The 25,810-nt window shown below is 47.6% G+C and overlaps 1 protein-coding gene across 2 annotated transcripts in view; it reads right to left on the bottom strand.

Annotated features, from left to right (window-relative positions):
* LOC116950451 (serrate RNA effector molecule homolog B-like) overlaps positions 1-24,648 on the bottom strand; it is a 28,766-nt gene extending 4,118 nt beyond the window's left edge. Inside the window, exons 1-17 of one of the 2 annotated variants that reach the window (XM_032968206.2) lie at positions 24,519-24,648; positions 21,433-21,612; positions 20,453-20,590; positions 18,952-19,080; positions 18,058-18,249; positions 15,296-15,465; positions 14,546-14,748; positions 13,235-13,339; positions 12,033-12,183; positions 11,278-11,918; positions 10,459-10,520; positions 9,126-9,204; positions 8,565-8,747; positions 7,680-7,889; positions 5,246-5,396; positions 2,599-2,792; positions 664-817 (exon numbers count right to left, since the gene is read on the bottom strand). In XM_032968206.2, coding sequence (XP_032824097.1) covers positions 664-817; positions 2,599-2,792; positions 5,246-5,396; positions 7,680-7,889; positions 8,565-8,747; positions 9,126-9,204; positions 10,459-10,520; positions 11,278-11,918; positions 12,033-12,183; positions 13,235-13,339; positions 14,546-14,748; positions 15,296-15,465; positions 18,058-18,249; positions 18,952-19,080; positions 20,453-20,590; positions 21,433-21,551 — 2,881 coding nt within the window. In that variant the 5' untranslated portion in view covers positions 21,552-21,612; positions 24,519-24,648. Of the gene's footprint in view, positions 1-663; positions 818-2,598; positions 2,793-5,245; positions 5,397-7,679; positions 7,890-8,564; positions 8,748-9,125; positions 9,205-10,458; positions 10,521-11,277; positions 11,919-12,032; positions 12,184-13,234; positions 13,340-14,545; positions 14,749-15,295; positions 15,466-16,004; positions 18,250-18,951; positions 19,081-20,452; positions 20,591-21,432; positions 21,613-24,518 lie in introns of those variants that run through there. The other variant, XM_032968208.1, reaches the window with a different exon arrangement.
* Between the last annotated feature and the right edge of the window lie 1,162 nt (positions 24,649-25,810).

Genomic DNA, 25,810 nt, shown 5'->3' with positions numbered 1-25,810 from the left:
ATTAGTAAGTTTTGTCATGTAAACAAAACGTGCCTATTAGTTACTTCAGCACACCGATGTGTTGGAGAGTAAACCCACAACATTGACAATGAGTACGACGTTTGCCTGATTACCAGCTTCATCAGGCGATTTGCCAGAATCGACAAATGCATATTTATGCCATCTAATCTCAAAAGCACCACTTTATTATGGATATTGGTCACCAAAGGCTACGTGCTGAACTAAAAATCAATCGACTTGCTGCACTGCTCTCCCCTTGTACGTACGTAGGCGCAAACTTCTTTCGCACCGTGCGTAACCAACCGTGCCAACGGTGACCGCGACGCTCACTGGTAGGAAAGGGAGTTTCGCGCATTTGTGCTGCGACCCACCAATCCTCGGTGCCTCCCCAAGCGCTGGATCAAAGACGTGTGCCACCAGCCCGGGAGTGCGGTGTCCTATCCATCCAAGTGGCGAAGCGCGAGCGAGTGGGAGCGAGCGAGCGAACCGAATTCGGCGTGTAACTTCCAATCTTATGAAGCCACTGGAGCTATGCACTTTCTGAATCTAGATTGAAGATTGCTTTTTGCGTTTGGTTTGTTGTCCTTCCCCCGCACCTCCGACCAGCATGGTTGGCGAAGTACGGTGTGAAAGGAGTTCCAACGTACACACGATCGTACATACCGGGCATCATGTTGCACATGGCGAAGCGTGGCTCCATGAGGTGCGGCCGCCGCTTGTCCATGAGGAAGTTGTTGAAGAAGCCCACCTCCTTGCGCACCTCCTCCACCTTGTCCAGATGCTTGTTCATGATGTGCTTCCGCACATACTCGGGGCTCTGGACGCGCAGCACGCAGGACCACGCCGCCATGTCAAGCGCGTCGGCCGGGCGCGTCTCGCCGCGGCTTTAAACGCGTCACGCTCGTCGTTTGCTCGTCTAAGGCGGCGTCGAACTAGGAGACATTCTTCACGGAGAGGGGGCCTCCCCATCTACGGGCATCTGACGGGTAGCCAGCGTTGGTCCGTGCAGGCCTGGCTACGCTTTGGGTGAGGTTGTGCATTCTCGGTAGGGCCGTGTGGGCTGATGGGATGTGTAAAAAAAAAATATTTGTCACAGAGTGGATAGATGCACGAGGGCGGTGTTTTGCCTATTTAGACAGCGCTGCGCGAGATCATCACCATCTGATATAATAATTGACATTCATGAAGCACCCTTAAACAATTGTTGTAAGGGCCGGTCTAATGACAAGCGTGGCGTTTCGAGGAGTTGACAGTGGAACGGGATGGAGGGCGTTTGAGCCAAGGAAGGCACAAACTTTCCAAGTAATATCTGTAAATGAATAAGCCGATGCCAGTTCAGGACAGGGGAAGTAATTTGCAATTATACGACATTGGTCGGTTACATACCTCAATTGCACTTGACAAATAAAATCAAACGACTCCCCCCCACTTGACTTTTACTGGCTAGTGACAGCATCCTTGAGAAATGTCTGCAGTGAGGTCGAAGTGTTTCAAGGGGCGAGACTGCTCTAACATCTCCAGAAAACTTCTACAACGGCCGAGGGGCGGTCACGGAGGCGATACTAAATGGCAATGTTTCTCAGGCGTATAGGGCAGTAAAAAGGCCATAACGTGAACACAAACACCCACCTGTTAACCAACCAGCTAGCGATGGCATTCCAATTACGAGTGCTTTCAATTACAAAGATGACAATTAGGCACATATAACGATCCATCATTTAAAACAGATTCTGACGGTCACAATGTGCACGTTGCATCATGCGCGCTGGAATTCGTCATTTTTCATTCCTAGGGAACACATGTGATTATGTATGTATGTATGTTGAAGTCCTTTCGCACAGTATGTCGCCAACCACGCTAATCGGAGGTGTGGGGGAAGGAAAACAGACTAAACACAAAAAGTAGTTCTAAAGAAATGAGTTTTCAATCTCGTTCGGATTAGTTTGTGGACACCCTGCAGGTCGATTAATTCCTTGCAGCAACTGTGGTTTCTATACGTGCACAGCGATCACCAGTATGGATTCGACGCGAGGGAATCGAATCGTGACCTGGGACTGCGAGAGACGAGTCCTCAAATCATCTTAAAGAGGGTGCAACACTGTGCGCAGTGCCCCTAAGCCGGGCTCACAGCTGGGGGGCAAATCAGTCGCACAACCAATTTGCTCTAAAAAATTTTGCAACATTTAACATTGCCTGCAGTTTTGTCCACATCTAAGAGAGTCTTTGCACAACAAGGAAATTCAATGGCGCATTCAGCATTGCAAAAACAATAGCTCGCAAATTTCCAACACGCAATGTAATACGTCCGCTACAAATCGCCGAGCTAATCGACAAAAAACAAGTCTGTATCGAAGCAACCAGTTGCGCAACTGCTCGGAACAGCTTGCAGAGAAGTCCTCATACAAGCGATTCAGCTGCAGGCAATCGAGCGGCGCGACACGCGTGGGTGCGTGCAACCAGGCTTGAGTGACAAAAGTGTGCAGTGCGTGGTGGCCATTACTTCTGGGCAACACGGAAAGCGCTCTCCGCGTGCACGCGTGGTGCGGCGTCATTCACGCGACCGCCGCTCGGCAGCCCGGTGGTGCTCGCCAAACGCACCTGGAACTTCTTCCCGCTCAGGGGACAATGCCACTTGTCCTTGGCCTGCTCCTGGCAGTTGGCCGAGATGAACTTCTCCACCTCCTGCTCGGGGTCCCTGCGACCCATGACCTCGGCTTCCTCGTCATCCAGCGTGTCCCGCTGGAGGAAGAGCGGCCGCAGCTTGGTCTCAAACTGACGCTCAAATTCCGCCACTGGGGAACGCGCGGACAAGGAGAGAAAGGAATTACGTCAGAGGGGGGGGGGGGGGGGTCGGGGGTTAAGACACCGCTGTGTTGAACGATCGTAGAGTTGTCGGTGATGTGGTTGACAATAACAATGTCATTAATGTGGACTGTTTATCCGGGCTGGAGCGGCGGCGTGGTGGTTCGCGCAGCTGTGCCATGAAGCCGGCGACCCGACTTCCATTTCTGGCCACGCCTAAAATCAGCGGCGAGTAATATACTAAGAATCCCATTCATCAGCCTACGCTGACCAAAGTGAAGTATGGTCAAACAACCCGTAATGATGACAGACAAGGCATGGGAAGGCTTTCATTCAGCAGTGGATTGGCAAAAGCCTAACAGGTCACATGACCAAGCGAGTGTTCACTGGGCCGAAACACAACAAAATAAAGTAGACTAAATAAATTGGACAACTGCACACACAGGCAATGAACGTACACATAACACTGCTACTCTAAGGTGCAGAGACTGGAGATAGAGAGATGACGGCCACATCACTTGCAGTGTCCAAAGATTCTGCTCTCTTATTTTTACTCTCTATAGCAGAGACTGCCAATGCGTATCTTACCTATAAACGTAACTTTTTGTCTCTGTGTCTGTGTGTGGACGCAACTTGCGGAGGTTTTGGCTCGCAAACCGTGGGGTTTACGGGTAAAAAAAGTACCGTGCCATAAGCCCCGTGGTGAGCCAGCGCTATTCCATTCTCCCCATCCATCAACTTTCAAGTAGTTAAATTAATAATTTAGTGCGATTTATTATTTACTTATTTCCTCATGCCGCTGCTTGCATTTGCAAACGTGCGTCAAAGCTGACCGGGGGTTGCCCCCAGCAACGTACACGCCTTCGTTGGGAGGGGGGGAAAAATGTATCTTTCGCGTTAAAAATGCATGAAAAAACACAACCCTGAGGTAAATTCTTCAAAGTGTCATGTCCTCTTCTCCCCCCCCCCCACCCCAATGTGTGCACTTACTACTATTATAGCGCCTAGATACTATTATTGTAGAGTGGCCGGGGGATGGTGGGGGAGGGCAAGGGTAGCGGCCCAGCCCCCAGCCTGCCAAGGTGCCACCTCGGCCGGCTAGGCAATCTAGGCGAGGACGGGGGCTCTGTACGAGACTAGGCCTCACGACGGCACTGTCAGGTGAGTACTTTGTGCTTTAGAGTCGATATATACTGCTATAGAGTCAGCATGTAGCACCAGTCAGTATGCACTGCTGTAGTGAGAGCAGGTACCACCACAGTCAGTATACACTGCTGTAGTGATAGTAAATACTGTTATAGAATTGGTAAATACTACTATAGATTTAGTAGATACTACTAAAGAGTCAGTAGATACTGCTGTAGAGTTAGTAGTTACTACTATAGTCAGTAGATACTACTATAGTCAGTGGATACTATAGAGTCAGTGGATACGATAGTCAGTGGATACTAATATAGTCAGTAAATACTGCTAGAGTTAGTAGTTACTACTATTGTCAGTGGATACTACTATAGAGTCAGCAGATACTACTATAGAATTAGTAGTTACTACTATAGAGTCAGTATATTCTACTGTAGGGCCAGTAGATACTACTACGGTCAGTAGATACAACTACAGAGTCAATAGATACAACTTACGCTATTGTATGTAGGTATATATACCTACGCGGGGGTTAAAATATTTTTTTAGAGGGGAGGGGTCAACAATTTTCGGAAACCTTTTAGACCAACAATTTACCTCCCACTTTCTATAACTTTTTGGACTTCTGCAAGCTTCTTATAATTTTGTTGGTGGACAAATGGACAAACGGTCCACCGGGCTTTCACAATAGCTTCGTATCTGTGTATGTATATGTAATGTTTTTAAGATAAGTTTTGAAATATATTTTTCGCCCGGGCAACGCCGGGTACTTCCCGCTCGTAAACTACAAAACTCAACCGTTTTTATTTTACCACGTAAAACCCACTGAGCTATACAGCTCTTTTTCAGAGTGACCTGGCCACAAATGATAGCTCAATGAAGTGGCTTATCATGTGGAAATTTATAGCAGGCAAATACTCTAAATACACGTTAATTTAAATGTGGAGGGAAAAACCAGAGGACCCGGAGAAAAATCCACGCGACCACGGGGAGAGACACGCAAACTACAAATATACAGCAGGCGTCAGGGTCGAGATTAAATCCACAACTTCCTGTATAGCAGGCAAGGTAGTTAACATCTGGCCACCATGGCATCCCCCTACTGGAGTGCTGCTCCCAACTCTCCGCGAGTCGCGGGTAATGGCGGGTGCCGCCCGTGTGTAGGCGTGCGCGAGTCAAGCGGAACCGAGATAACAAACCCCAGCGACGCCCCCCCCCCCGCCTATCCACCCCCTGCCCCCTCACACAAGGTGTGCGAGCGTGCCGCCGATGTTGATGCCGTGACGCTATCATGGATGAGCACCTTCATTGGGGTTGAGCTTGCAGGGCTGGGGACCGCGCACGTGCACCATGCCGCAGCGGTTGGGCATCTCGTCCTCGTGCGGGTACTCCGTGTGGTTGTAGAAGTCCACCGAGTGCACGATGCGCAGGTAGAACAGCAGCTGGTCCAGCATCTGCGCGGGTGGGCAGGCCGGGGGAGACGGTGCGGGACACACACACACGTATGTAGGTATGTTGGACTCGCATCAGAATTTAATCACAAGGATGCAAAAAAAAAGCGAAATGAGATTCTTGCGTCACAATCTTTAAATAGAGAACTTTTAATGATATTATATTCTTGGTTCTTTCGGTAAAGTCACGTAGAAGGGAAACAATAAAATAATAAAACAAAACAATTCTCACGACATTTCGACTGCAACACAAGCAATCATCATCAGGTGTGAAAACCACACCTGATGATTTCTTGTGTTGCAGTCGAAACGTCGTGAGAATTTTATTGTTTCATATTTTTATTATTTTATTGTTTCTCTTCTACGTGACTTTACCGAAAGAACCAAGAATATGAATCCCTGCAGTCACGAAAGCTTTAAATCAAAATTTTAATGATGTTGCTTAGAATAACCATGATAATGTATGTATGCATGTATGAACTTCTTTCGCACTGCACATAGCCAACCGTGCTAATCGGAGGCGTCAGGGAAGGATGACAAACATGATATCGATCCGCATCGTGCGCGCTTTCAGATGCACTTCTGCAGCCATCTGGAACGCCTCTTCTTTCCGATATTAGGAAGCCACTGGAACAATGCACTTTTAAATCTATATTAAAACTAATTTCTTTAGAACTGCTTTTTTGTGTTTTTAGTTTATTGTCCTTGCCCCGCACCTCCAATTAGGACGGTTGGCTACGTACGGTACGAAATAATTCATAATCCTTGGGTCTTTCAGTAGTTTTTGTTCTTTTCTTTGAACAAACACAAGATCCAGGTCCGGTTCAATACAGTACACAAAATCTATGATCTGATCCCATCCGTAAAGGATGTCATTCCTGACTTACAGTACCCCGGTGTTTACAAATTGAGTTGTACCTATGGTGACTGCTATATCGGGGAGACAAAACTACATATTTCTGACCGAATTCGCGAGCACAAATCAGATTTGAAACACGGCAGAACGAATTCTTCGGCCGTGGCTGATCATTGTTTCAACACAGCGGGTTCTCATGACATTGTTTTCTCCGATACTAAAGTGCTCTGCAAACCTCCCGGTTATTACCAAAGATTTGTCCATGAAGCCATCCAGACATACAAACATACACAACTTCAACCGATTTAAATTGAGCAACCATTGGAAAGATGTTATGAACCAAGTCAAACTTTAGCTGCTTTATAATTGTACAGCCATTTACATTGCTCTCAGTGGGTTGTATGTACTCCTGCATCTCTTCCCCCGAACCCCCTGCAGCATAATAAAAGGCGGCTTAACTCAGCCCTCCCCCCCACCCACGTCCCTTTCTGGCTCCTCCCCCCCCCCCCCCCTCTTAACCTGTATATATAATCCCGGTCGTCTCAAGAGCTCCCCACTTGGTACAGCTATTCTTACTGTGACTGTTCCACCTGAAGACGGAAGCTTGTGTTGCCTCCGAAACGTCGTGATTTAATTTAGTTGTTTTCATTTTATGTTACCTACGTGACTTTACCGAAAAAAACCAAAGAGTATAACTATCTATGGGACTTACCGAAAGACCCAAAGAATATGGTACGAAATAAGTTCAACGTGCAGGCAGAGCGGCAAATAGGTTGAAGCCCTGTATGCGGAGTTGAAATGTTATTCCCTCATAGACATGGGTTTTCATCAGGCACTGCCAAAGTTCAACATACATACTTATCAGCTTCATCAAGACGAGGGGATACTACCATTTGTGTAAACAGTGAGAGCACTGGACCATCCGGTTCGGGTCCATCTCCCAGTGTGGAAGTTGAAACTATGGTGCAAGTTTCCCATAGTCACCCTCCCCGCAGCATTATTAGGCAACACATTAAAGTTGAGCACCAGTTCCGTATGTGGTGGGGTAGAGTTGTAGGTAGTCCCACCTCTTCTAAGATTCATTCATTCAATTTATTTTCTGAGCAAAAACTCGCCCCCACTAAAGAGGGCATCTCAATACTTTACAGTATAAGTTAAATGTAGTCCTACCCGTAAAATCAGGACGCATATAAAAACATAAAAATGAGATGACTGGCTTGCATGAAGAATAAGCCATTAAATACTATATTCATAATGATTGTTTTTTGATAGCGCTCCCTCTAGTAGAGGCCATCCCGTCAGCAGTGCCACAAGTAAATAATTACAAGGCAGCACAATTACCTCTTACCATGTACACTATCCCACTGGTTTAGAAACTTTTTCGAAAGAGAAGAGAGCCCGCCCCCCATGCCTGCGAGAGGCAAGTTCACCTTGAGCAGATCCTCGTTTTTCTCAAGGAAGAATTCCTTGTTCGGAGGTGGTGGCGGCAGCGGTGTAGGTGCCGGTGCAGGCGCCGGTGCGGTTTGGTCCACCGCGGCCTCCTGCTCCTTCTTGGCAGCATCTTCGTCCACGTTCACCTTTCCATCCTCCAGGTACTTGGACAGGCCTCCCAACAGCGGGTTAGCGCCGTCGCTGGTACCCTGGACACCACACAACACCGCGCTCCATACGGCGCCTCTCGCACGGCCGCGCGCACCAACGAGTCTTGTCGTGATTTCATGCTTCTCGGTCAACGACCCGCTGATACTGAAGCATGCGTCGCTTAAAGAAAATAACACCTGCTTTTTGACATATTGATTACTTGCCGATTACATCGCTCCTGATCTTCAAAAAGTAAGCGACCACAAGAGGAACACCACGTGGAGACGACCGGCAAACAACATCGATGCGCAAGTCAGTGCAAGCATCTTTCCATAAACTGCTTTTTTGTTGTCCTTCCCTCGCACCTCCGGCTAGCACGGTTGGCGATGTACGGTACGAAATAAGTTCAACATACATACATCTGATTAGCTGCACTGATAGTCTGCTGCAGAAGAACACATTCAATGACCGGGCAACAACACTGTTCATAATTTATCACGCTGCTCAAGTCAAGCCACCGCAACGGCTTCTTTATTCTTGGCGGCTGACACAAATGCGTTTTGACAATACAATTAAGATAACGCGTTAATGTGTGCCACACCCCCCTCCCCCCCCCCCCAAAAGTTCTATTTAGCTCCCCGGCAAGAATAAGTTCCCCTGTCTCTGCCGCGCATTACAGGGGGCATATCCGGGGACCGGAGCACGGTGCGACCTCTGTTCGTGCCGGCGCTCACCGGGATGGTCGTGCCCTCGGTGTACTCCCACAGCTTGGCGCGCCTGTCCAGGGCGTGCACCAGCTTTAGGGCCAGGCGCAGGTGGTTGCGTGCGACAGTCGCGTGCAGCGACACGCCGCTCACGATGCGCATGCGCCGCGCCAGGTCGCGGTTCACCACGGGGCTCAGCTCGCACTCCCGCAGCTGTGGACAGAACGGGGAAGATGGGAACGGGGGGGGGGCAGGAATTACAAGTTGCGATGAAAGATTCCGATAAGGTGCTGGAACGCACGAGTTGAAGACTAAATTATTAAAGGTCGTTTAAGCGGGGGCAGGCGTAGGATGAAGGTGTACGTAGGCAGGTCCCCGTGGGGCTCACTTTGAGGGCTGACATTCTCAAACCGGCTGGGTCGTGATGAGGCCAGGATCTCGCAAGTTCAGCAAATGGGTTGTGAACAAATCCGTAGGGATGTTTGTTATGCTTGGGTCTCTTGCTACAAGCAAACTATTATATTCTTGAGTATGGCAGTCGTGCTCATAATTTAAAATGGAATTGTGTCATCATGACATGTACATTCTCACCTTCACATTTTGCAGGTTCCAGCAGATGTCCTGTATATTGACATGACCGCTGAACGTTACCCAACCACGCCGATAAAACCTGATGAGCAAACACATGACCAATTAAGAGATTGGTTTCGATGTTTTACAGACACTTCATGTCGGCCGGATTGCATTTTAAAACAAACACACCCACGTGCTGCTGAATGTTTGACGCCCCTGATTAAGTGCGACAGTAGGCTTGAATGCCGGTAACTTCAGGCGCCTTGCCATTCATTTACACCTGCGCACCTGCCAAATCGTTCCCGGTCTGGCGAATTACGCCTTTTTTCAGCCGGTCATGAGAAGTACGAGTCATTTCAGCACAGAGGGCAGTTGCAGCCTCACGAAGCACAAAAAAGGGTAAGATTCGCGCTCACGGCTAACCGCTTGCTGCAAGCAATGTACTCCAATCCAGTGGGCAAAGTCGTGTACATCCCTGGTAATTTATACCGGAGCGAGGCAGGGGTTGTGGTGATGGTGATTGCTAGTTGGAAATATAATTAACCGAAAAGCTCCCTTCCCCCCACCCCTCCCATCAACCAGGGATTTGATGAGTTGTCACAATTCTGGGTTAGGTCTTTAACAGTACCCTAAATAATTAATTATTTGCCTACATTTTTACCGTCTCATTTTCTATTCCCGAAGTTTTTGTTGCTATCGTTTGTAGTTTTATTTTGCACCATTAGCCTAAATGTACCACGAGCATGCAATGTGTACCTAATTTGTATAAAATGTAGATAATCGACTCTCACACGTGATGATCACAAGCGTGTGTCACGAACGTAAGAAGCCAATTTTCATCGATAAATCAATGATTGCATCGTCAGACGCTTGGTACCAATAGCTGTAGAGAAGCAAAGGCATTGGTTATAATTGTGGGCTGTGTCAGCAATTGCGGTGGTTGTACCAGTGAATGTGGTACTGGTGATGCTTTAAGAGGTGGTGATGGTGATAGTAGTTAATTCATAACAAGTTTTTTTTTGTTGAGTTTGATTGTAATGCACCCTCCACCACCCAATCAAATAAAGTTTTCACCCAAGGAAAATGTGCCAAACTGATTGAGTTTTTTTCCGGAAACCGGTATATATTGGCTTTAACTCTAATTGACATTATACCTACACGATCCAACTCCCCCATAAGCAAAACCGAACTATAAATCGTAGCACTGTTTGTAAAAGCTGAGCTATGAAATAAAAGCAAGTTTACATCGAATAAATGCAATTAATGTCAAAAGGCGTAGCGATACCTCAAGGACATTGGCGCTTCTCACACGGCGATTGTGAGCGAGTGCAATCGAACGGAGGGTTTTTACCCGCGCTCTGGCTGAGGCTCCGACAACGCCACTCGCATGAAGCCTGGGAACCTGCGACACAGCTGCACGTGCGCGCGCACACGCACACGCACACGCGGATGACGTACGAACAGTTACTCCCCGCTTTAGTCACGCACGCCCACACACAGGCAGCACCCGCCAGCTCCCTCCCACGACCGACGGTGAGAGATTTGGGAGCAGCACGAGTAGTTTCTGTCTGCATTCTCTTCTCAAAAATGTTTTGTTATTTTATTCCTCAATTAAACTGCGGCAGCAAAGATCCGGTTTACAAACAAAATCCCACATTGATGTTTAGGGTAATGTTTTTCGACGGGCGACGATTGTTGAGATGACCACAGCAAGCTATGTCACTCAAATTGATTGTGAAGTATAAATAAAAAACAGGCAAATTTTCAGAGAGAAAGACCTACATCATTCGAGTGACTGGTCTTCTAACAGTGACATGGAGGTTTAGAGTGAAATTCATACATTTACAGTAGAGGAGAGCTAAGGCTGTGTTAATGGTGTTACTTTAGCAGTGTTGGCAGCAGACATGCAGTCAATTAGAATTACAATTCCAGGTTAGACTGTTAGCTGATATTACAATCACAGTGTGACTGCAATTCATTACAAATGACACCACTGCGATAGTAATTGAGGCCAGGTCTGTACTTAGCAGAGGCAAGGGCAAGGTGAAACGCGGCAATGCGGGTAGGCAGGGTGGTGATGACGAGGATCGCGAGCGACGGGTACGAGCGAGAGAGACTGGGAGTGACTAAGTGCGTTCCCCCCACCGGTCCAGACGCTACCCACACGCACCGACACAATCTCTGCCTTGGAGATGTACGGCGCGATGTTCCGCAGGAAGATGGACATGTTTCGGTGGAAGTTCCGTGGCCTCGGCAGGAGCCCTTGCTCTGGAGTCCTCTTCAGCACAAAGTCCACCTTCGCTTCTGCAGGCTTCTCCCCCGCGGTCTTGGATTCCTCCTTGGATTCACCCTTGGATTCCTCTTTCAATTCCTCCTTGGGATCTTCTTTGGATTCCTCCTTGAGTCCATCCTTAGATTCCACTTTCAATTCCTCCTTGGATTCCTCCTTGAGTCCATCCTTAGATTCCGCTTTCAATTCCTCCTTGGATTCCTCCTTGAGTCCATCCTTAGATTCCGCTTTCAATTCCTCCTTGGATTCCTCCTTGAGTCCATCCTTAGATTCCGCTTTCAATTCCTCCTTGGATTCCTCCTTGGGATCTTCTTTGGATTTCTCCTTGGGTTCATCATTGGATTCTTTTTTCAATTCCTCCGTGGATTCCTCCATGGGCTCTTCTTCAGGTCCCTTCGTTGTTTCTTCCTTGGGCACTTCCTCAGGCTTCTCAGAACACTCTTCTTTGCTCTCTTCCCGCTCCTGCTTGACGCTTTTCTCCGATTCCGGTTCCACACTCTCCTCCTTGGATTTTTCTTCATCTGAAACTCGGAAACAGCGAGTCGCAATGAAAAAACGCAAGGCAGAAGGGCAATTGAACATCACACCCAAGGGAAAAACGAGACGAGTGCGTGGCCCACTTCTCACCCACTCACCGGGAGGCGTGCTGTCTGAGGGTTCCTCTTTCATGGGGGGAGCGGTTTGTTCTGCCTCAGATTCAGAAGAGCTCATCCCGTCCTCCTCCTCCTCTATTCCCTCATCCTCGTCCTCTTCAGACCCTCGGGAACACTTACGTCTCCTCGTTTCCTTTTAAAGAATGAGACGTTCAGCGATGAGCAGCTTCTCTAGCACCTGGGTTCAACACCAACAGATTCTCTAGCACCTGGGTTCAACACCAACAGATTCTCTAGCACCTGGGTTCAACACCAACAGATTCTCTAGCACCTGGGTTCAACACCAACAGATTCTCTAGCACCTGGGTTCAACACCAACAGATTCTCTAGCACCTGGGTTCAACACCAACAGATTCTCTAGCACCTGGGTTCAACACCAACAGATTCTCTAGCACCTGGGTTCAACACCAACAGATTCTCTAGCACCTGGGTTCAACACCAACAGATTCTCTAGCACCTGGGTTCAACACCAACAGATTCTCTAGCACCTGGGTTCAACCCCAACAGATTCTCTAGCACCTGGGTTCAACACCAACTGTCATTCGCCACAAAATGGCGGTGACGTCACCACGGCGCTTGTGCCAGGCTATGTGCACTTTAAGGTCACGTGAAGTGCCGAACGCCCGCTGGTAGGTCAAGGGACAGACCCAAGTGCCATGGGTTGACGGAAACGATTGGCAGACGCACCAACTGTGCCATCTGCCACACACGCAAGCGTGTGACACTCACACGGCTTATATATCCAGTGTGGATGTAACGATTCACTCGTCTCTGTAACCCAATTGTCATTATTTGAGGTTACTCGTGTGTTCACAAATTATTCATTTTTTACGTTCTGTTAAATTGAGAATTTAGAGAGCAATAACATAGAAAAATGAAGAATGATAGATTCTTAAATTTAAACAGGAAGACTTTGGTGACCAAGATTGTGATTTATAATACTTTTTTGGGTAAGATTGTAATAGTTTCTTACACCACCACGCTTGCTTGCGAAGAACCTAACACATGACGGCCAACCAACGTCGTCAAATGGCAAAGAAAACTCCAGCTTTCATGCTATAAACTAATCATAGCCATCTGTCATGCACAATTATGTAACCCTTCGCTCCTCCTATAGAGACAATCCTGCATTGCCTTGTTGCTGCGGTTGTGTGTACTCTACACGTGAGTTTTATGGTTCATGCCTCCGGTGGGGAACTCTGCTTGGCATCTTCTCCCGGGGATTTTTTTTCCTCCACAGCATCCGGTGCCTCCTCTTTGGTCTCAGCCGCAGCAGCTGGCTCTCCTTCCTGCACACACACAGCGAGGAGGTAAAGGTGATGGGTAAGAGCGTGGCGACGCACACGCCTGTGAACCAGCCCTCAAGGAGGGCAAGGGTTGGTGGGCCTTGTGGATTTGTGAGACTCTCAAATGCGAAGTGACCAGGGGATGGTAGTACAGGAAGTATGTTTGTTAACCCATCTGTGCGGATCATTTAGTAATTCTGTCTTTTATATATGGAGGTTTTTCCCCGACACTCCAGTTTGGCCAAACACGAGTCAAACATCTATACGTGGGATACTCCTGATAAAAGGTCCAATTCTACTGGTATACGAAAACATATATTAGTCCCTCGGTTAACGTTTTTAATCCGTTCCAAGAAAACTACTGTTTACGAAAATAACTGTTAGCTATTGCAAGAACAGAAAGTAAAATGTAAACAAAGCCAATCAAGGTTTAAACGAGAATGGGCGTAGCTGTTTGGCTGAGGCATTTCAGCTCACTTACGAGTGCTCGGATTGGCCAAAATTGGCGCCCGCATGCATAACGTAAACATAACGTTAGTCAAAATGTTACCATTAGTCGAAACCATGGGATCCTACGAGAGGCAAAATGTTAATCGAAAAACCGCTAATCGATGTCACTGTTAACCGAGGTACGACTATTTTTACACAATCATTTTGGAATATAGAGGGGAATTATATTCTTGGTTCTTTCGATAAAGTCAAGTGACTTTACCGAAAGAACCAAGAATATGAATCCCTGCAGTCACGAAAGCTTTAAATCAGAGGGGAATTAGTTCAATCATTTTCACAAGGAAGAGTTAATGTAGTGGGGTTCACAGATAACGGTAGATTTGCCCCACTTACAAGAGATGCATAGATGTTGATGTTTTCGATTGACACGATTCGGGGGCCGTGGAAAATGCTAAATCTCTTGAACTATATTTTCTCAACCGTCAACATTGCCGAGGCTCTTAAGCGACTGCTTACGTTTTTTTTACTCGACTGTCACAAATTGTCATGGCGGCTGTTACAGCCCATCATTTAGACAAAAACCCCACCCCCACACACAATCATTAGACTGACAGCAGCGTTCTCAAAGTGGCCTGTTGAGAATTAATTCGCACTTAGCGTCACAATGCTACGTACTTCCCTTCCATCAACGTGGCGCAGATCTGTCAAATATAGGCATTAATTCTTAAACATAGGAACCCATTCAGAGCAGACGGGCACCTTGTCTGGTATGTCTGGGGCCACGTTCTCTTCTTTGGGGGGCTCCACCACGCTCGCTTTAGGAGTGGGGGTCACAGGTTTGCCAGCCATCGGCGGCACGATCCCCAGGGACACCCACGGCGGAATGACCGGCTTCGGCGGCTCCTCCTTCAATTCCAGGGCCTTCAGATCCTCCGCCGTGCCGCCCTCCATCAGCATCGAAGCTGTGCGAGCAAAGAAAAAATCGCATCGCGAGTCGGTCACACGCATACGCCGGTAACGTGGTCACCGTCACCACGCACGTCTCGAGCACGCCAGGAAAAATAACATGCAATATATGACAGCAATTTGACAGTGCCAAGGTCGCGACAGATCGGTGTGGAGGCTTCACCTTGCGTTTGGGTTGGAGTCTTAAGTCTAGGGTCTGAGTAGGTACAGCCAAATCTGGCTGTCGCCTGATGACGCGAGTTGCAATTACTGGCGAAACGTCGTACTCAAGACTGTAAATGTTGTGGCTTGGCTCTCCAACACAGCGGTTAGTGCTGTACTAGTGACGAATTGGCCACGTTCTGTTTACGTGACAACCCTTACTAGTTGGCTGCGTCGGGTGGTGGCGGGTTTTAACATTTATATATTTACGCGATCTGACCCAAAAAAAACTCTCTTATGACCGATACATCTATTTCCATTTTTATCGTCTTTAAAAAGTGACATTGTCGAACGTCATTGCGGCACTGACAGGACGAGCAAGCGAGCAAAGTGATGGGGCACCAGCATCGAGGAAGTGAGCGATTTGGTCGGTCTTGTCCAGATCCAGGGTGACATTGTCCAGCCACTTGTGCTGCTTGAGCATGCAGAAGACGGCGACGCGGTGGCGCGCCGAAGCGATGATGTCTCGCCGCCGTTTCTCCCTCTCGTCCGGGTGGTAGCGCGTGCGGAACCTGCGGTGACGGCGCGCGTGCATGCAGGGCGAGCGAACGGCAGCGGCGTGCGGGAGCGAGCGCACGCAGGAGCACAAGGGGACAGGGGAAGGGCGCTTGAGACAATGCGTTTTTTTGTTCTCGTCCAAACAATACAACTGCCGTTCATAAATTAGTAAAGTGTAAACGTCAAGATTCAATTTGTTCAATGGTGTGCGATTCAAATGGATCACTGTAAATGTTTAATTGTTGTATGCAACTGCCTTCGTGTGTAAATCAAGTTGAAAACAATCAAGTGTATCAATTTGTGTCACTTTCAACATTTTAAATTGTTCATAAATGCATGTTAACTCAATTTAGCAAAAAAGATATAAAAGAAATACATTTAACGATGTATCATAGTTTACTGGAAAACAGCACATGTAAATGTGATTACAGCATCAGTGGGTGAAATTAATTGTAACACACGGCACAACTGAGCGGTTAAAAAGTCTGTGGTCATTTGTCAATTAACATTTGATTCCCTTCATGAGTGTAGTACTTATGAGTGGGAGCAATACCGGGGTGAGTGCAGATGTGCTTCGCTGGGCATGAGCTCAGAAAGACAACGCTAGCTCTGCACGAAGGCAATCGGCCACACACTACGGATATTAGGTGGGGCGCAGGCTTTGTTTTTTTGCTTTTTTTAAGGAGATTGGAGATCGGGGGACCGGCGCTGCGTTGAGCACAGCGCCAGAGGAAGGGCAAACGGTAAAACGTGGAGTAAACGTATTGAGGCGGGAGCTACGGTTTAGCGCCCTGCATTGTTCGCAGGGCAAAGGAAACGCTAGCGTGAGTGGCCGTCTGACTGCTAACGCGCTGCCGACGACACTTTGCGCCCTAGCCAGGCTAGTCTGAACGCTGCATTGTGCGCAGCGTTGGGGAGAGGACCCTAAAGCTACGCTACGTGCTCCAGTGGAAGAGACATCATTACACTGCGTCCCGTTGGCTGGCGTCGACACCTCGATCTTCAAGGGGGAAAAGAATTAGGTTCAAATGCAAATTAGTCACAGGCATCAAAACAAACATCACCGCTTCCACTGTAACACACAGAGCCTCGAGTTGGCTGCTGTTCACATTTCACATTGCAGCCACGTGTCTTTTTAGTTATCCGATCTCGAATGAGACCTCTCCGCACGACGGTAGAAGCTGCCCAGCACCGTGAAAAGAGGTGCTCACAAATTTTGTAAATTAGAATTTATGCACCAATTTCGACAAACCAAAACAAAATTATCCAAAGTAATGGATCTTTCATGCTCTTTGTGTCAGAAAAGCATTTTCACAAATGGCTGTTGAACAAGAAGCAGGCACAGTATTACATGTGTAATAGTCGGAACAGTATCCAAAATGCCAACTAGTGCTGTCAATTATTTAACATTTTATAATTCTAATTGACAATTTTAAGGCAGTATCTGTAAACAAAAAAAGTTACATTTATGCAAGGCATGCAACATTACTTATCCATATAAACTTTTAAATGCTTATTTTTAAAAGCAAATCAAATAAGTTGACATATTTTGGACAGTATAAAAATAACTGTGTTCAAACTTAAATTATATAAATGCGTTGTTATATCCATCTTCTTGAAAACCCAAAACACAAGTGGCTCTGATATTGTAGAGGCATAGACCATGTGTCCCATGCTGTCCAACATAAATTTAAAGCTTCGTTACAAAATATATATTAAAAGTGACTTTTGTACATGGTAAAGTGGCACTTATTAAAGCGGCGTTAAACCGCCACTTTACCGACGTTGTTTTCAGTGATGCTAATTTTAAAGGTGATGTCACTCAACCACTATCATGGTGTGCCTGCAATCCACTTTAAAGAATTTCTCTACGAAGAAACGTTCAAACTGGTGTCGGACATGGTGGGACACAAGAGAATGGGTTAATGTATGCAAGAATAGAGCTTTTTGGTTGAGTTTTTGGGTTGCATCTTCCTTTAAATCATCTGAGCCGCAGGACATTTTATTCAATCAATGTTAGTCCAAGGTGTCATCTTGTGACATTGCAGTGGGGACGTGTAAGTCCTCCTCTGCAAAAGAGAAGGATCACATCACATACCACTGCACTTGCGCCTCTGTAGGCACAGGTCCTCTTCGCTTTTCAGCTTGGCAGCGGAGAGGACTTCATAATAAATCAGCCGGATAGTTTTCACGGTAAAAAGGTGAAGCGTGTAAACCCTTCCATTCCTTGCTCACTCCACTGCTGGCAGAAAGGCATCCATACTAGAGGGAGCTGCATAGAGCCCTTCAAGCTGGTAGTTATGCATTTGCTTTGTGTATCCCACCACGTGGACCTGCACATCAATATCAATTGCGGGGTACTCATTTTACACTGCTGGGTGAACAGAGGCAGAGGGGATTTCAGAAACCCACGCCTTGTTTCAACTGCCGCGCCAGGAAATCAAACGGCAGCCCTCTGGATTACAAGTCCAGCGTACTAATGATTACACCCACGGCCACTTCGTTTATATGATCGCCTCGCATATAGATACCGGCAAAGGGTACAGCCACGTCACTCAACGAGTGTGCAGAGTGGTCGGGCGGGCGTGTGCGTTTGGGCGACTCACCACTCCTCGCCCTTGTGCGCCAGGAAAAAGTCCTGCATCTGCTGCTGCTGGAACTCCTGCTTGTACTCACTGTAGAGCTTCACGGCCTCGGTCTCCTCGACGGCATCATCCAGAGTCACGAGGAACTCCTTAAAAGACTTCATGGTTGGCGGAGGAGGCGGCATCTCCATCTCTGGCGGCATGTTGCCAAGCCTGCCGACAAATATGGTGGCAATGCGGTGAGCCAAACCCTAGTTCTGCAACTTTCCGTCATTCTGAGAGCTTGCTTCCTGTCCCCTCTGTCATTACTCTGCACACGACGACACTATTCCATGGCCTGTTGAATGCATTGTGTGCTTAATTTCTTATTCCAACACTGGTGGATTAAAATGTTTTGGCTAACCCATCATCAGCCATTGTTTTTATTACATGTGCTATAACAGCTGAAACCCGGATGGATTGTGAATGAACGTGGAATGTCTTTCAATAAATGACTCGATGTATGCACAGCCCTTTGATAAATCCACTGTTGGAGGAGGCCCTTCGCACACTCTTAAGGGCCGTGGAGCTTGGCCTTAATTCCACAAATGTTAGTCATTGCAGGTTGGTGAAAGTAGGAAGCAAACCTGGAACCACTGATAAACAGCACAACAAATGTTTGGCTGCCCTATCCTTTCCTGCCCACCACACATCTCCCCGCAGTCTTGTCAGCCTTCATATGCGTTCGCTAACTGCACTTTCCCCATTAGTCAATTAAAGACGATTGAGATCTTTGTCTATTCATGTGTATTTTGTTCATGTGCATGTAAGTCCCTCGTGTTTATTTACACTCTAACATGTGTGTTATGTGCCTATGCACTGTGTCCGTTTGTGTACGTATGTATGCGTTTACATGTGTGTTGTGTGCATAGGGACCTGGCATGCACAGGGATGCCGTGGTGCTGCATGGGGTGCATCTCCTGGTGTCCCCATGGGGGGACGAAGTGCTGAGGTGCGGCTGGGAAGTCATAGGGTGGGCGATATGGTTCCACGGGTCTCTCTTCCCTGCAAAGGAAACATTTGTGAGGGCAGAGACACGTGCACAAGGTCAATATCGAATACTAAGCATAACGCGCTGCACCGCATTCGCACTCTCTCTACAAGAGACTGGCAGTCACGTGGTGAGCGAGCCAACAATGTTCCAAGCTCTGCAGTCCTCAATAGATTAAGATGTTTTCAGACACTTAATGAGTGTTCATACATATGGCAGGAAACTGGAGCTCTCAGAGGAAAAAACACATGCATGCGAGGGAGAAACACTCGATCCCATACAGAAGGCAAAGATATTCGTGCACAATTTACTGTACTGCTTTGTTATTTTAAACTCGTGACAAATGTCACAGATTGTATAGAACCAAATCATTAATCACGTGACACTGTTCAGTGACCCCTCACTCACCAATGTACAACAACAATATATGACTCAAGTGTTGTGACAGGATGAAAATTTGTTGTTCATTGTAAAATTGACCCGTGGTGAAGTATTAAGTTTCATATAGATATTCATTTTTAATTAAGCAATGCGATGATGTTGGGACATTACTGGGCTCCCACCAGACCATTTATTTTGCAAAGATGCATGGGGTCTGTATGCACCCATCTGGTGAAAAGGATTTAATGAAGCCATCGCTACATCATATTCCAGTTAGTTAATCCACCTGTACAAATTGCCTTCACAAACTGGAGGCGATGAGACAATATTTTTCTCACCACTTAACATGAAACAAGTTTTGTCATGAAAATCGTTGATTTATATGCAACCTACCACCCAATACAGCATCAACCGCTGAAAAATAAAGCGAAACAAAGAAGTGCAACCGCAATTTTAAACTGCAAGTTAATTTAAAAAGTCGTAGGTTGGGTTAATTACGGGAGCACTGAACGTCTCGACACATTTCACCTCAATAACTTGAACTTAAAAGACGTTTAGAAATGACCAAAATTTGAACGAGTACTTTTTAAATGGAGGCGTATTCTAAAACCAGTACACCCTATTCCATGATTGAAAAGTAGATGCAAATTATGTTCTACACCCATTCTTTGGGGCCTTAATGGTGCCAAAAGATCTATTTCAGCTTTGTCAAGCGTGAAACGATGGGACGTGGTTAACACACTTCACCATGAACCTGGATACCCGAGTTTGATTCCCAGCCATGGCTAACATCGGTAGGAAGTAACAACTGAACTAGCACTCACCACCTCCCCACCCCCCCTTCACCAACCCACAGTGACCAGCGTGAAGGCAAAGCAAGCCCCACCACCGAAACGATGTAAAAAGGCCTTCATCGAACAGGGGACTGACAGAGGGTTGTACACTATGTTATTAGTATATCAAGGAGTGTGTAACATTCAAGTAATGGGACAATCAAGAGCTCACCATTCTCTTCGCATGCGTTTTGGTGGGGGGCTGATCTCGTGTCGGGGAGAGTATCTCTCCCATCGATTGCGGTCGTAGTCACGGTAATCTTCCTTCCGGCCCCTGTCTCTTTCGCTCTCTCGCTTACGATGATCCCGACTGCACGTGTACAAAGTGGTCAAAGACATCATTCATTTTTGCATTGTAGCTTTAAAAAAAAACAAGTACATATACTTGCTGACAAATATGGCTCTATGCTGAAATTAGGCCCACCAAAAAAAAGCATTCAGCAGTATGGAAAAGCATTAATCACTCATCAAATGGATTGTATTTCGGTTCTAGAAATTGCGTTGAATGATTTTTCAGTTTTAGGTATTTCTTCATAAAAGGATGCAATCTAGGATTGGATGAGAGGCCAATTGAATGAAGTGTCCCCTGGCTTGACTGTAATAATTCCTGAAATACATTTCTTTATTGGTAAGTTCTGATTCTACGATAAAGAAAATGTCACTCATGATGTATCCACCAAATCATATTCATAATATTTACTTACTTAAAATTCACTCAAAATATGGAATTTAGATTAATAAAACAAGGCGTCATATGTAAATAGCAGGGCAGAAATTTTTTAAGCAAAAGATAATTTATTGTTGAAACAAAACTTGACGAAGATTTTACAATTCACTGCATTGTATGGAGGGAGAATGGATGTATAATTACATTTATGGATGCAATTGGTAATTCATGCAACCACTAAGTGGTGGTAGGCAGCAGGCAACAGTGGAGCAAAAACCATTATTGTACCGTACTTCTGTGCCCTCCACGTCTATGCTCCCCCGCCTTCACCAACTTGCACTAAATAACCCCCAGGACCCGCAAGGTGTGGATAGGCCCTCGTCCGTCAGCGGATTGACAGAAGGGGCTGCAAACGTAAATATAACAAAAAATTCAAACCGGAGAAGTTAATATGTGTCCGTGGTTTGCCTCTGAGACAGGCGCACCTGAAGCTGGTGTCACTTCTCCTCCGCTGGTCCTTGTCGCGCGTCTTGTCGTGGTCGCTACGCTCCCTGCGAAACTTGTCGCGCCTCCTCCGGTCATACTCATCGTCGCTCTCCGCCATGGCCCGGTACGGAGCTCCGGTTAGCGCTGCCTTTCAATGTCTCAACCTAGGCAGCACCGCCCTGAAAACGATAAAGTCAAGTGATCGCTCGTAAACGGTCTGCGACACACAATATCCAAGCACAACTTGGGTCATCGTTAGCCCCGATAAATCAATATCTCCAAGGTCCTGCGGTCAAAGTCGGACAGCAGACGTGGAAGAAAAAATGCGGATAGCAAATGGGTTTTGCTGCACTGTCCTCTACTACCCATCCATGTAGCCACGCAGCTTATAGCGATGTGTGCATGGTGTTTGCCCATAAAAAAGCACGATCCAGATTCAATACTGCTTAGCTTTCGAGATTTGACAAAGTTGGGCATGTTCCAGGCAATTTGGTCATCGGCGATATGTTATAGAGTGGCTAAATGAAGCGCACAATTAGTCAAATAACTCAATGAAACACTTGGGGATACATTTTCAAAAGAAAAATGTCTACTCTTCAGACCTGGGCCAGTGATGGAAATTACAGATTCCCACAGCATATCCCAGTCCGTCTATAATCCATGCTGTGCAATGCAGAGAGGCTCAGCTACACAAATGTAGACAACGCAAAATTAATAAAACGACAACGATCCCATGTATGACCTGAACAGGCTGTTGGGGCAAGTGTTGTTAGCGAGCAGTGGCTATGAAGGCCGGCACGGCACACATGCGGTGAGAGGCCAGCACCACGCCCGGCTGCCTTTGTCTCCCCAGTGACGCTGTTTAAACACCGCACCAGGTACTTAATTGGGGATGAATCGACCTAGGGGAGGTCCAGATCCCATTCCGTTAATCGTCACTGGTGTTGATCGTGAGCGGGAATTGAAAGTTGGTCGCCAGGTTGGTAGCAGAGCGCGCTAACCGTTGCACTACCGCTCCTCTCCACACACGAGCACACAAATATCCCTCCCGTATAGCCTTAACAGACTGTAGGAGCAAGCACTGTTAGCAAATAGCACTTATGAAGGCCGGGTACGGCACACGAGGGGGTGGGTAGCCAACACTACGCCCGTTTGCCTTTGTCTCCCGAGTGGCGATGCTTACACACCGCACCAGGTACTCATTTGAAGCCGAGTCGACCTAGGGGAGGCCCAGAACCGGTTTGGATAATCGTCACCGATATTGGCCGTGAGCGGAAATCGACTTCGGGTCGCAGGTTCGTAGCGCAAGCGCGCTAACCGCTGCACCACCGCTCCCCACACACCAATACTCGCCATTCGCCAGGAAGTGACGATGACGTCACCATGGCGCCTGTGCCAGGCCAGGTGCACTTTCAGGCGACGTGAAGTCTCAAAGGCTCGCTGACAGGTCTCGGGACAAACCCAGGTGCCATGGGTTGGTCGACGGAGATGACCGGTTAGATCAGGGGTCGGCAACCTATGGCTCGCGAGCCAGTTGCAGTCATCATTTTTTGATGACTGCAGTCATCAAAAGAGCCACATCTGGCTCGCGAGCCATAGGTTGCCGACCCCTGGGTTAGATGCACCAGCTGTACCCCCCCCCCCCCCACTGTGCTAATTTGCTGCATTTTAGCCACCCGGCACCCACTCGTTGTTGTGGGCGTCGCTCTTCTGCCCTCCGTTGTTGCTGGAGGGCGACTGCCTCCAATTGCGCAGCAGCATCCTTCACGAGCCTCTTCCATCGAAGCCAATATTGACACCGCCGATACCAGTCGTCGGTAAGTCCACTCAGCTCCACATCCTCCCGCAACGCATCACTTCCATCTCTTCTCCAGCCAATGTCGTGCCCGTTTAGCCCCCTCTATGCGGACAAACAAAAGCTGCTTGGGCAGTCGGGCTACATGACCCAGCCAACGCAGCCTTGCCTGCTGGAGGAGCTCCCCACAACAACAACCGCCATTCGCCACTAAGATGCGGTGACGTCCCCACGGCGCTTGTGCCAGGCGGTGTGCACGTTAAGGCCACGTGAAGTGTCGAACGCCCGCCAGCAGGAGGTCACGGGGCAGACCCATAAGGTGACAGACTTAGATGACTGGGCGTGCCCCTTACTGTGCCAACTTGCTGTGTTTTATCCACCCGGCGCTCCGCTCGCTGTTGTGAGCATGGCTCCTCTGCCCTCCGTTGTAGCTGGAGGGCGACTGCCTGGCACTGCCCAGTAACCTCACGGTGCACCTAGCCTGGCACTGCCCAGTAGCGTCCTTCACGACCCTCCTCCACAGAGGCCGATCTTGACACCGCTGGTACCAGTCATCAGCAAGTCCACTCAGCTCCACGTCCTCCTGTACCACATCACTCCATCTCTTCTCTAGCCTGTGCCGCGCCCGTTTAGCCCCCTCGATCCGGCCGAACAAAAGCTGTTTCGGCATGCGGTGGCTGAGCATGCGGGCTACATGACCCAGCCAACGCAGCCTTGCCCGCCGGAGCTCACCGATGGGACCTTGCCCAGATCTTTCAAGGATTTGTGAGCTCCTCACACAATCCAGCCTGATTAAACCCAGGATGTATGTACACACACACATGTATACACACATGTACACACACATGTACACACACACGCACACTCACAGCGCGAGGCCGACTCATTAAAGCTCGCTAAGGATCGCTCCTCTGCACAAACTAGTTCCGCGGTTCAGTTTGCAATTGCGAGTTCGCGCTTTAAATCAATGTCATATATATATATTTTTTAAAAAATTAATAGAAGCTGGTAAGTACGTGCGTTCGTAAGTCGAGGACTGTATTATATAAGTTACATTTATAACAATGGTAACGAGACCCATGCGCCTAGGCCTGAAGCCTGACCAAGGCCACACGTTTTTATTTTAAAATTGAATATTGATTAAAAACGAACGTTTCCCGCATTTTCTTCACTGCAGTTGCCCATTATGAACGTTTCAAAACAACTAGATTAAAAAATAATCGCAATCACAGCGGTATAATTGTAATACACATGTTGACGCGAGCGAGAGATGATAGCACACACGCTTACCACACAAGCAGGTAGAATCGCAATCAGGAATCGACACTTTGGTTATTCCCTACTTATTAGCGAATTCTCGAATCGATTCCATTTCACCGTTATGTAGTATGGGGAATCGAAATACGTTAATCGTACACACGACTCCATACATGCATACGATGTATACAGAATTGATTCAATATTTGAATGGGAAACTTCGTATTGGCGGAATCCGATGAGCCATAAAGCTCTTTTTCACGTTATAATCAGCCGTGGTCTATCCACTGTTGTGTTGAAGGCCTCCTCCTCAAGCTGTCGCCATCTCTCGCGGTCTGGCGATGCGATACATCCACCTAGAGCGCCTGTGATTACACCGCTCCGTTTCCTCCACGTGTGTTTTTCTTTTGTAAACTCATTTTGGCTTCCGCTGAATCACGAGTGTCGCTCACCGGTACACCGCCCGTCATTCAACCACGACGGTGTCTCAGCCTGGGTTAAGACACCGGCCTTCTCAACAGTCTAACTAACCCGTGTATGTCCTCGAATCGACGTGTCCCTCTTCCTCGGCGGTAGTTCTAAGCGCGTGTCATGGATTGATTTTTGGGGCAAATAAAACAAACCCGGCGTCGACAACGAAAACCGGCGTGCCGTTACTGGTGACCAACAGCGTGCCTCGAGAAACAGTTTTCAATCGGTGCACATGACCTGCTGTGGGCATGGACCGGAAACGTCGAACTTCATCGGTCTCGAGTCTCCCGTAGACCACGTGACTTCTGCGTTGCACCCTCGCCCCGCCCACTGTGAAAACAGACGCTGTGCTGTGCAGCAGCGTCGAAGCCCCGATGGAGCCTAAACCTCATCCCAATCTAAATCTCCCCTGACCATTTGCTCTCGTTCTTCCATTTCCTTGCCATAATTTTTCCTATTATTTCCCTTTTCCCCTCGTGTATTATATCCTCAACTATTCCATTTGCCGTGGCATGCCACTGGTAAAATATATATATAGGCTCGTGGACACTATATATTTTTTATACAAAAGTGTGGTTTTACACGATAACTCTTAACTGCGATTATACGGGGGAACCTACATCGCAGATGCCATTATCCGTGGGGATTATACGTGAATTTTACTCGTATGTATGTTGAACTTCTTTCGCACCGTGCGTAGCCAACCGTGCTAATAAAAAATGGAGATAACCCTCAGATAATAGTTCATAGAGAGCTGCTGTGGCTAAGTCGTGTGAAATAGGACAGTGGAGTTCTGCACTCAGTGAATGCTACCGTGAAGGCCGTGGTATTGTCATCTCCACAGACCTCTTGTT

This window comes from Petromyzon marinus, chromosome 39 (assembly GCF_048934315.1).
Source record: "Petromyzon marinus isolate PM22_M1 ecotype Great Lakes invasive population chromosome 39, UKy_Petmar_22M1.pri1.0, whole genome shotgun sequence".
Classification (NCBI taxonomy): Eukaryota; Metazoa; Chordata; class Hyperoartia; order Petromyzontiformes; family Petromyzontidae; genus Petromyzon; species Petromyzon marinus.
The sequence above is the reverse complement of the archived record's forward strand: the minus strand, read 5'-3'. Positions and strand labels throughout refer to the sequence as shown.